The sequence below is a fragment of the Rhinopithecus bieti genome, unplaced genomic scaffold (genome assembly GCF_001698545.2).
Source record: "Rhinopithecus bieti isolate Rb0 unplaced genomic scaffold, ASM169854v2 scaffold_641, whole genome shotgun sequence".
Lineage (NCBI taxonomy): Eukaryota > Metazoa > Chordata > Mammalia > Primates > Cercopithecidae > Rhinopithecus > Rhinopithecus bieti.
Genome location: NW_016803417.1, coordinates 3262280 through 3274567, shown reverse-complemented (window position 1 = coordinate 3274567; position 12288 = coordinate 3262280). Strand labels below are relative to the sequence as shown.

The following is a 12288-nucleotide window of genomic DNA, read 5'->3' as shown; positions in this document are numbered from 1 at the left end:
CACCGCGCCCGGCCTCATTTTTATTTTACTTTTAGGCACAGTCTCCCTCTGTTGCCCAGGCTGGAGTGCAGCGGTGTGATCTTAGCTCACTGCAACCTCTGCCTCCCAGGTTCAAGCGATTCTTCTGCCTCAGCCTCCTGAGTAGCTGGGACTACAGGCGTGTGCCACCACACCCAGCTAATTTTTGTATTTTTAATAGATACAGGGTTTCACCATGTTGCCCAGGCTGGTCTTGAATTCCTGACCTCAGGTGATCCACCCTCCTCAGCCTCCCAAAGGGCTGGGATTACAAACATGAGCCCCCATGCCTGGACTTAAACCTTTATTTTTAATACCTGGGAGGTATAGATGAGTAATATTTAGTGATTCTTGAAGCCAGGTGCTTACTTTTTCTGCTCCAGTCATTGCAGTAACTCTAATAGTGGAGTCCTAGGAAAACCTGAAAACTAAAACCACTTCAAATGCACAAATCGTAATTGAGAGCATTTTTACTTTTATTTCTGTGATCACTTGGCTCCTCTCTTCAACATAAAAATGATGTCTTATTTATCTTGGAATCCACAACACTTTACATGATATCTAGCACATGGCTATATAGATATTAGTAAATTTTGTTCAATTAGGTGTGGAAGTCTGTGTGTTAAAGAGTCAACAGTTGAAAATGATCTCAACTTTTATGTGATTTCAATGAAGTATAATAACTTTAAATGCAAAGGTCTGCATTAGAGGGAATCAGAATTAACATGTAATATTCTCTAAAATAGTAAAGTGCATTGTAGGCTGAGGAATGAGTTATTTTAGGGTATATTTTTGAATAAAGCAGTATTAGTATAATGCAGTCCTATTTTATATAATGATCTAAAAAGAATTTAGACTTGGTAATAGCACGTGTCTTTAAAAAACTCATTGTGAAAAGCCATTTATTAATATAAAAACACAGGAACAGAAGAGATGTGGTATTGATTGGAAGGCTGCGAGCTTTAACTACCTAGCAACCTATTAGGTTATTTTAGGGTGTTGGTCAAGAAGCAAAGCCATTTCCTTCAATAAATACCGAATTGTGTACCTTATGGTCTCAACGATAACACTGTTTATTTTTAGTCCATTGGATAGAAACCCTTCAAAGGCAGGTATATATTTAAGTTTTTTTTTGTGTGTGTGCATGTGTGTAGAGAAAATTCATCTAATATTGGCACTTAGAAGTTCCAGATCATTAATAGGAGAAAGGTTATTGCATCTCTCTGAGGCAAGGTGAAACTGGGGAGATAATAGCCCTTGAAAACTAGGGAAAGAAAACTGCCACTTTTGACCACTTTCGAACGAGCAAATCATACAAGATTCCAAAAAGAGCAGAATCTGCATCAACACTGTCATCCTACCGACAAATGTATATTCACTCTCAGGCAATTTCCCCACTCTGTTTTCTCAACTAAAGATAATTACCAAAATATGTGATGTTGTTGTATCACTTAGATTCTGTTTTTCTTCAAGTTTTATGGGATGCTATTCATGTAGAAATAAAATCTCTATTTTAATAACATACTGTGACAGAATGATTCTCTTCACATCCCCTACAAATTCTGGGAAATAATTCTCACTTCCGTTTTCTTCTGATCAAATTTGAGGTGAAATTTTGTTGTACTGACTAACTCAAAAATGATTTTTATTTCACTCTCAATTTTTTTGATCAAATTTGAGGTAAGTTTTTTTGTATTGATTTTCCAGTGACCAGGTTTTTTCAGAGTTTAAATTGTTATGCTTAATGTAACTGTCTCACTTTCATAATGTTGTCTTGTTCATAGTTTCAAAGAGTGATGTAAGACATAGTGTTACACATGAATTTAGACTAGATTGCCTAATATTTTGGTTCATTGTATTAGGCATCTTATGATTTGCCATGAGTGAGATTCTAATTGATGACCCTAGGAAATAGGAAAGACCAGAAATCAGGAAACGTATGACTAATTTTAAGCCCTGGTCATATCTCTTCTACTGTGAAAATGTTAGCAGGTTTGGTAGGAACATTTTCCTCCTGTGGTAAACTCAGGGCTGGCCAGAAAGACATCATAATGAATAGACTACCAGTTTGTACTAGCATTACAATTAAGAGGTTCATGTAAGCCTTCTTAAAGAAGCATGTTAATGCTGAAGTTAAGTGTCTGTTATTGATATTCTCTAAGTGTTTATTGTTATAACAATGACATGTTGGGATTTAAATTTCTGCTAGTCTTGCAGGCTTTCAAGGGAATTTTCTTGGCTATTTTATATAACCAACTCAAACCCTAAACTGCATGGTGTTTGTGGTTCCTCACGGAGTAGGGATTTGTGGAGTGAAATTTAGCAATTCTTCTATTTACCTTTAGGGCAGGATTTCCCTGAATAGAGTTCTACTTCTCATCAATTGGTGGAGTAAAACCCATTTTTGGTTTAGGGGATCATGCTAAATTTGCCTCCCTCTCCAAATGACAGTTGGAGATAAAAGTAACTGAATCTTTTATTTTCTTTGGTCTTGTGAATTATGAGGGTGAATCCCCAGTTGGTGGCAGTCATATATTCTCGGGCCTCTGTGATTCTGCAGATGCACAGAGCTCTTTCAGTTCAAACTTTTCTTAGATTTGAGCATGCAGCAGGAATTTAATAAACACTTATGTGATGACCTTTGTGAGAACTGTGACACGATTACATTTATTAAAGGGAAGAGACTTTTCATCCATCTATGTATGTAATGCTGTGTTCTGGGACACCTTTGACTTGATTAATTCGCACTTTGTTTCAGCTCAAGGACACCTTTTGGATTGCTTTAGGCCACTTTGTTCTCTCCTTCATCTTGGATCTCTCTCCAACAATGTTCAGTCATGCTTTTCTAGGAATTCTATGGCCAAGCTATGCAGATCATCTCCTGAAATAAGTCCCTTGAGGTTTTTTTGTGCATTTTGATTTTTCTTCCCCAGAAAAGTGTTCTTAAATTTCCCATTTAGATCTCTTAGAAACCAAACTGTTTATTCTCATTTTTATGTTATATCACAAGTGGTTCTAGAAGGTTTTTGAAACTTTCAAGTCCCTGACTTATTTTCATATAACCAAATTTATATGAGATCATGGAAAGGGCATACCTTGGTTTAAATCTTGAAGCTGTCAAGAGTTAATTGTGTGACTTTGGGTAACTGGTTTGCTCTCTGAGCCTCATTTTCCTCATTTTAAAAAATGTGGTAACAGTATATATCTTTTAGGGTTGTTGTAAGTGTTGAAGAAATAATGTATGTTCTACCCATATCTTCTTGATTCCCGTTACCATTTCTATACCTCCACCAGCCTGATTTCCTGTGCCCAGAATCAGTGTCTTGGTTCACTTCCATCTACCTTTCCCACATATGGCAAAGTCCCTGGAGAACAATAATCTTTAGAGCATTAGTCATAACCAGTGACTTAACCAGTGGCTGCTGATTGCAGGAGTGTAAATACCCCGGCTTCTTTACCCCTTTCCTGGAATAATTTGGAGGCAAGTTATTTACCATATATTCCAAAGTTTCTGCACTGAATTAATCTTCAGATACCCACTGCGGCAGATGGCTTGATAATGCCCCCCCTTATTGGCTGCCTTCCCTTCCTTATATTACCTTTTCATACCCCTATTAGTGTCCACGCACCTTCCCAGTAAATTGCTGGTACTCAATCCTTAAATAAGGCTCTGCTACTAGGGAGAACCCAACTGTGATAGTTGAGTGCAAGACAACTCCTTGCATAGTACCCACAACATGTAGGCACTCAATAATTGCAAGTTATTCATAGCATGCATAACAATAAACCAAGTGTTTGCTCTCCACCTGAGACATTCTTTGTTCCCCATTGAGATATATCAGGTGCCATCAGGTTTTGTTCTCGCAGTTGGAACTACTTTTACCATTCAGTACTGTCCCTTGGTGCCTTTCCTTTAGGTGAACAACAACCACTAACGGTTTACCTTCTGGGACTATTGATGTGGCTATTGATCACTTGAAGTGTGGTTGGTTCGAATTGAGATGTGCTTTAAGTGTAAAATATTTAGCAGATTTCAAAGTCTTAGTGTGACAAAAAAGAAGGTTGAATATCTCACCAACAATTTTTATGTTTTAAAATGATGTTTTGGATATGTTGGTTTAAATAAAATACATTTAAATTAACTTCACCTGCTTTTTTTTTTTAACATTTTTAAAGTGGCTACCAGAAAATTTTAAATTTTACATATATGTAAAGCACATATTAATATATTAAAATCTTAAACTACATATAATTAATAAATGATATGTCATTTAAATTTCTATCACACAGTTGCTGCAGACAATTATTAGAATATTCAGGGATATCTCTCTTTCAGGGTTGTCAAGGGCAGCCTGTGATTTTCTTTTGTGCTTTATTTTAGGTTATATGTCACCGCACCCATCTCCATTAGGAGCCCCAGAGCACGTCTCCAGCCCTATGTCTGGAGGAGGCCCAACTCCACCTCAGATGCCACCAAGCCAGCCAGGGGCCCTCATCCCAAGTGATCCGCAGGCCATGAGCCAGCCCAACAGAGGTCCCTCACCTTTCAGTCCCGTCCAGCTGCATCAGCTTCGAGCTCAGATTTTAGCTTATAAAATGCTGGCCCGGGGCCAGCCCCTCCCTGAAACGCTGCAGCTTGCAGTCCAGGGGAAAAGGACGTTGCCTGGCATGCAGCAACAACAGCAGCAGCAACAGCAGCCGCAGCAGCAGCAGCAGCAACAGCAGCCGCAGCAGCAGCCACCGCAACCACAGACGCAGCAACAACAGCAGCCGGCCCTTGTTAACTACAACAGACCATCTGGTAGGTTAATACGCAACCAAATGAATAATGCCATGGTCCAACTTGGATAAGAAAGACTGCTCACACACCAAAACACTGGGTTGGTACAAGCCCAGGGCTGACATAGCCTTTTTTTATACCCCACTGGCTCTCTATCCTTGCTCCACTCAGACGGCCAAGATTCTTGGTCTTCCTCTGCTGTTGAGACCTAGGGCAGTGTTTCTTAACCTTAAGAGGTGCTTGTGCAAGCTGGAGACCCGGGGAAAAAGCACCCGTGATTTTGCATTCTCTTTCAAGAGGTTCAAGGTTTCTTGGAAGCGCGTCCACACACCCAGGGTTAAGAACCTCTGGACTTAGTGCATTTCATCCCCAAAACTCACTGCTCAAATCAGTCCCACTAGAGCCATTTTATAATTTGTTGATTTGTTTATTTCTATCCCTTTTTGTTATGAAGAACATCTGGAGAGGCTTACAAGAAGCATGCCTGTTGTAAAATAATTATGAGTAGAAAGATCAGAAATAAGGGAAAATAGAAAAAAAAGTAAGAAATGGAGGTAAGCAAGTAGGGCTGCAAAAGCTCTCATAGTTGCTATATTTGCTTCAAAGATGACTTGAGTTTCTTGACAATCAGAGCCAAAAGGAGACAAAGTCCTGTATCTAAGTCTCGCCATTTGGAAGGAAGTTCTTACCAATTTCTCAGAAAAAGCCATTTTTAGCATGAGCGTATAGAGTTGATTTCCCACATGGGATTATTTTTTAAATTATTATCATAGTCATTACTGTAAGAGGCACTGCATGATAGAAACATCAATAGCATTTGTTCATAATAGACTAACAGATTCAACATGGCCTATTTCTTATATACTTTGGGATGAAATCTGAAGCTATGACATTATACAATGGGTAGAAATGATATAATCCTTTGCATGGCCTCTTGGTCCTCTGTCTTGATCCCATTGATAGACTTCAGAGGTGCAGGGGACTGTGGACTGTGGAGTAATCTTCCATGAAGGTTGTTTTCTCTCTAGGAAGCGTTTTGTTAAAGAACTGGAAAAACAGAGAGTTTATGGGTCTATTCTAATGAAAGCTTTGGATTCTAGGGAATGAGGTACTTCCTTGACATTAATACCATTTCCTCTGAGTGGTTTCCATTCATTTAGGCACGTTCTGACACGCAGGTTGTTGCAAATAATTAATTTGGGATGTTGGTACTCTTCCTGGGTTTTGGGCCTTATACCATGGGAGAGAGTTCAGTTTAGTATTTTTTTATTAATATTCTGCCTATTGAGTTTGTATATGTTTATTTTCTGGCAGAGGCAGCTCCAAGAGTAGGCCTACCTAAGAGATATACTCATCTTATTAATTGGTATAGCTTTAAGAATGGATGTCTTAGTAAGTCTGAGCTGCTGTAATGAAAGGTCATCAACTGGGTGGCTTATAAACAGCGAATTTATTTCTTACAGTTCTGAATGCTGGGAATTCCAACTTCAAAACACCAGCAGATTCAGTGTCTGGTGAGGGCCTGCTTCCCGATTTATAGATGGCTTCCTTCTCACTGTGTCCTCACATGGCAGAAGAGACAAGGCAGCTCTCTGGAGCTTCTTTTATAAGGGCACGAATCCCAGTTATGAGGACTCTACCCTCATCAAGTACTCACCTCCCAAAGGCCTCACCTTCTGATATCATCTCCCTGGGAATTAGGATTTTGACATATGAATTTTGAGGGGACCATAAACTTTCATACCATGGCAATGGGTTTTAAAAGGGCAAGAAAATATTTCATCTCCAGATTTCTGTGTGGCTACCATGGAGGCATTTGGTAGGTAGAGGATCATAGAGGACTGAGCTTTGGGAACTGAAAAAGTTATACAGGAAACTGCAGAAAAGGACAGCTTGAACCCTAAAAGTATTTAGAGGTTTTAAAACTGCGAAACTCCAGCTCTTGAGAATGCAGCCAGATAGAAGAAAAAAACACATATGTATATGTATGTGTGTGGCTTATCCTCACTGAGTGCCTGCTAGCCTACTCGTGCCATTCTCAGTGATAAGTCCTTTGCATGTGTCACACAACTAATATGGAGAGTCAGGATTCAGACCCCAGCAATTTGACTTGAGAACTAATATTCTTAACCACTTTCCCATATTGGCTGCTTCATGGCAAAAAGGCTCATGACAAGGGAAAAAACCTATCACAAAGTCTGGGTACCAAGATGCAAGCATTTTACTTCCGTGTGTAAAGAGACAGTATCTGCACACCTTACTTCGAGCCTGTGAGCCTTTTTCCTCTTACTCTGGGACACAGTATCAACAAAATTAGTAATCTTACTGGCTCAAGCATTGATATTTTAAAGAATGATCTAGACTCAGTAGTAAAAGATTCCAAGATATCATTTAAGAATGTAGGAAGCGGGCCGGGCACAGTGGCTTAAGCCTGTAATCCCAGCACTTTGGGAGGCTGAGGCAGGCAGATCACGAGGTCAGGAGATCGAGACCATCCTGGCTAACACGGTGAAACCCCATCTCTACCAAAAATACAAAAAAATTAGCCAGGCGTGGTGGCGGATACCTACAGTCCCAGCTACTTGGGAGGCTGAGGCAGGAGAATGGTGTGAACCTGGGAGGTGGAACTTGCAGTGAGCCGAGATCTTGCCACTGCATTCCAGCCTGGGCAACAGAGCAAGACTCTGTCTCAAAAAAGAATATAGCAAGCAGAATGATTTGTTTGAGAAACCTTTTTAATCCAAGGTTAAAATAATATGACTGAACAAAGTAGTAAAATTTAAAAGATGAAGTTCCATTTATCTGGATACTTATACACAATAAATGCTTCATGTCCTAATAAACCCAATCCTGAGTTCATTTTCTGGATCATTTTCAGAAGAGAGGGCTCTATTCCTTATTTTTTTTTTTTTTTTTTTTAACCTGGCTCCAGTACCTACGTCTTCCGTCATCATCAGGTGCCTGTCATTAAAGGGAATTCATTTTATTACTCACTGCTCATGTCTTTTTAAATTGTCAACAGTCAGGGCTTCGTTAGAAATGACAATATTTGGGCAGGTAGGGTTTTATGGAAGAGTGGAAAGGAGACATGAATGAAGGAGGAAAGAAGATATCTCCTTCAAATAGAATGAGCCCATTCTGTCACTGAGAGGGCACTTCCATTTGACAGCATTGCTGAACTTGTCCCCACATCACAGGTTTCATTAGGGAAATAGATAACCTTACTTGCAAAAAAATAATTGTTTTTTTAGATTGGCTTTTAGAAAAGTAAAAATAAGGCATGACTTTCTTTTTAAAGTTAATATTAGTCTATTTATTGTTTATCTCCTTTTTTATAAAATAATTACTTTTAAACACCCCTGCTAATATTTCAGGATGTTATTCACTTATGTAGAGGTAGTTGTGTTCCCATTTTGCTTCTGTTCCATTTCCTAGTGTTATTCATGTGGGAAGAGAATCTTTTTGGCTGGGGTGGTCTGCCTCAAATCTACTCCAAAGTTATAATTCACCAAAAGTGACATCATCCAGCCAACACCAAAGAATTATGGTTGGAGTTGAGGCATTGCACATGGAACACATAACTCTGCAGTGGTTTCTCCTACAAAATGTCAGCCACTCTTATGATGGAATGTGCCCTTGCCTGCTGTGGGCACCACTCAAATCTAACCCATCATTTTTCTTTTTCTTTTGATTCACTTTTCCTTTCAGAGATTCAAGCAGAAAGAAAATGGGAACTGAAAAGTTTGGTGTTTTGAGGGGTGAGGGAGAGACCTTATGGTAGAAAATAAAGTGTTTTGTTTTGATATCTGAAATTTTATATGCTCAATTTAAATATGTTTTATTGCATTTGTTTTTTCCAACCTGTGGAAACCACTTAAATTCCTATTGAGTGCATAGATCTTTTATTTGCATGAATGTCCTGTATGCTGGAAACTAAGTGGGAGCTCTGAATGCTTAGAAGTTCTGTGCCTGTGAGACTTGGGTATTTTAATACATTTGTTGCCCTATTGCTTCAAATCAGGTATAGGGATGCATTCAGTAAAGACTGTCTCCCTCCCTGCTTAGCTGCACCGGGACTCCCTTCTGGAGGGCCAGAGTTTCTACTTTGTTTCTACTTTGACTCCTAAAGTGAGGACTGAAGGGAAAGCAGATGGCATTTTGTACTTCTGACAATGAAACCTAAATTGTTTATGTTGGAAAGGGAGCAAGAGATAAACTAAAGAATGTGATTTGTCTTCCATTTGAAGATACCAGGGAAAAGTCTTGTCAAGTAGCAGACCACCAGGGTCTGGTGTAGAGGAGGTAATTTCTGTGGATAGAGAGCAAAGCCAGCCAGGCAAACGAACCCGTAAGCCGCCTGAGGGACAGACAGGCGTAAAACCTAATGAATAGGTAGTTAGACTTGGGCAAGGCTAATTGCTGCAAGCTGTGTTAGTTCCCCAGCCTCTGTAAGTAGTCATTTTTATACAGTCTGTCAGAGGGAGGAGAAAATAGACCCACACGGTAAATGAACTTGTGGTGTTTAGCTAGGAAGTGGAGTTTGCTCTAAGTCGCTCTGGTAGCAGACTCCAGGGAGCACATGGCAGGCGGACTCATCTGAATATCTGTGCTGAGGAGTTGTATTTAACTGTTGAAACACTTTGAAATTGCTTTAGAAAAAGAGCACTCCCAATATGGTATGGAATTTCCTGAAAGACCTTTCTTTTGCCATGTGGTTTTTCTATAAAGCTGAGTCAGGTAGGCTTCTTTACCTCCCTATCCTTGGTGGCAATAAAATGACAAGAGCTGAGGATTGAGGGCTGAGCATGTAGACACTGTTAGCTCATTGGATGTTTACCACCGCCCTATGAGGTGGCTATTGTTACTATCCGCATTCTATAGATGAGCACACTGAGCCACAGATTGGTTGAGTAACTTGCTCAGGCTCACACAACCAGCAGGTGATACAGCTGAGGTGAAAGAGCATTTTTTCTGGAAAGATACAGGGTGTTTAAGTGTACCTGTTTAGTGCACAGCAAGTTGCAGTACTTTTAAATTGGAGACTGGAATATATAACTAGATGTTTGAATCTCTCTGTGTCTCTCAGTGTTACGGGTGAATCAACAAAATTAGAATGTCTTTCTATTTAGTGACTGAAGAAGGCTGTCCATGCATGTTTCAGGTCTAGTTTGGAGTCACAGACTAGATTCTGGACCAGAGAAGACAGATAAGCTTTGGGTACCTTTCTTTGATTAAATGTAGTTTTAAAAATAATGACGTGACTATATCTCAGGGAGTCTTCATAGTCTTCTGCATGGGTATTTCTAGACAATAATGCTAAAGAGGAGAGTGCCAGTACAAGTGAAATTATAACACGATTGCAGTGTTATGGTTTTTGTTGATGAATTATTTGAACTGGGAAGAAAAACACTTTGAGAATTAAATTTAAAGTAATTCTTCGGATATTATCAGTAAGACCCAAAGGTAGTTGCTTTTAGAGGACCTAAATGTATTAAATTCCTGATTTAGCATGCTTATACCAAGTCTTCAAATATGTTAAATTCTACCAGCTTCTTGAGCTTCTTAAGGAGAGTCATAGAATCGTAGGGAATTAAAATAAATGTTAGAAATATGTATCTCTTCTTACTTGACTGGATCACATCTAGAGCAACCCAAATGAAAATGTGCCCTGTTTTAAAGATCTCCAGGGAAAATATTCTAAAACTTCCCCAATAATTTATTCCAATGCATAGTAACCCTGAGACTTAATATTTAGAAATTGGTTTCTTATATATGGATGAAAGGAACTCTAAGAAGGTATGCATTACATAAAAGACCTTTTATACATGAAAAAAAGTACTTAGATGAAAAAACTTCTTAATTATGGAGGTACAATACCTAAAATTAAAAATAAAATGAAGTGTATTTTCCACCTAAGATTTTTTCATCAACCCCTAGAACCACTGCTGGAAATTACCTCATGAAGAAATCTTACCTAGCTCCGTATCTTTTGGAAATGTTTTACCTAATTTTAGAAAGAGGGGAAAAGAACAGTAACATCACACACACACACACACACACACACACACACACACACACACACGACACGAACACAGACACACACTGTAGTTTCCTAAGCAATTTCTTCTAATTCTTCACATTCCCCCTGTCAAAATGTTTGCTTATAACTTTCTTTGTATTGTCATTTAAGCCCATTTCTAATTGGTGATTGTTGGAAATTGAATAAATGTGTTCAATTTTTCATAATATATGTCGTTGTATGGTTAATTATTAAATCGCTCTGAAGTATACAGACTATTATTTTTGTTACCATTTAATAGCTATTTTTTCTTAGAAAGGATATAGAAAAAATTGGAAGAATGCTCTGGACTTTAACATCTGCTTACTGAGATTCTTTTAAAAAAATTTACTAACTCATCTGGTATCATCACTAAAATTATTTATAATTTTAAGGCAACTAAAAATTCATCTAGGAGGAGAAGTGGAACATTTAAAAATTTAAGTCTGTACCTAATAATTAACTTAAACTCCTGAAGTTCAATGTGGAAAATTATTTTAAATTAATTTATTCAATGCACTTTGACAAGCTTGCAGATTACATATTATTTTATTCTGATAACATGGGATAATGATCCCTTGAATCCTAATATTTGCTAATTTTATTAGGTGGAATGAGCAGATTTTTTTTTTTGGCTAAAATGAATGTTTTAAGAAATGTTTTCTAATATGTAGTAAGAAAAAATTTAAGTTCCCAAAATTCACTGATTAAACCTGAAATATGCTTTATAGGCCTTAAAAGAAAAAGTGTGTGCTGCTTGTCGTTCACATCAGAAGACTGATAAACTCGTTGCTCTGTTTGTAAAGCATGGGTTCTAACAGCAGGGCTATTCCAGACTGGGATAGAGGTCTGTCCTAAAAGGGCTTGAGGTGCAATTTGCAAGATGTGATTTTAGGACTATACCGAAATTGCATCTGATTGTTGCGTGACTCCTTTTCTTTTTTGAACTCTGCATGCACCTGTAATTAAAAAAAGAAAGAGAAAGAAAGAAAGAGAAGGGAAAGCAAGCAACCCACTGTAGAGTTACATTAAAAGCTGGCGGTAGTTTCCCTAATTGTATTAAGTTGCAGTCATTTTCGGATCATTTGAACCCATGTTCGTTAGTGAATGCCATTTCCCTATGGGGATAGATGCCAGATTCTTTTTTCTTTCTGTGTCTTTTCCTTCTCCGTTTTCTTTTCCTCTTACCCCGTTCCCTGCCTTGCCCTCCTCTCCCTCCCTCCTCCTCTTCCTCCTTGCCCTCCTTTTTTTTTTTTTTTCTTCTCTTCCCTTAGGTGTTTAAGACACTTAATGGTCCCCAGCACTGGGCCCCGGGGGGCGGCGGGCAGGCCGGGTGTGGCCCGCGGGGCGCCGTCCCACGCCCGAGCTGCCCATGTCGCTCTTGTCCCGCAGGCCCGGGGCCAGAGGTGAGCGGCCCGAGCACCCCGCAGAA

The 12288-nt window shown here is 39.0% G+C and overlaps 1 protein-coding gene across 9 annotated transcripts in view; it reads left to right on the top strand.

Annotated features, from left to right (window-relative positions):
* The window catches only part of LOC108536611 (probable global transcription activator SNF2L2), a 29458-nt gene extending 22176 nt beyond the window's left edge, over positions 1–7282 (top strand). For all 9 annotated transcript variants that reach the window (XM_017883545.1, XM_017883567.1, XM_017883598.1 and 6 more), the window contains exons 4-5: positions 4400–4819; positions 6262–7282. In XM_017883545.1, coding sequence (XP_017739034.1) covers positions 4400–4819; positions 6262–6338 — 497 coding nt within the window. In that variant the 3' untranslated portion in view covers positions 6339–7282. The remainder of the gene's footprint in view (positions 1–4399; positions 4820–6261) is intronic.
* Positions 7283–12288: the final 5006 nt, after the last annotated feature.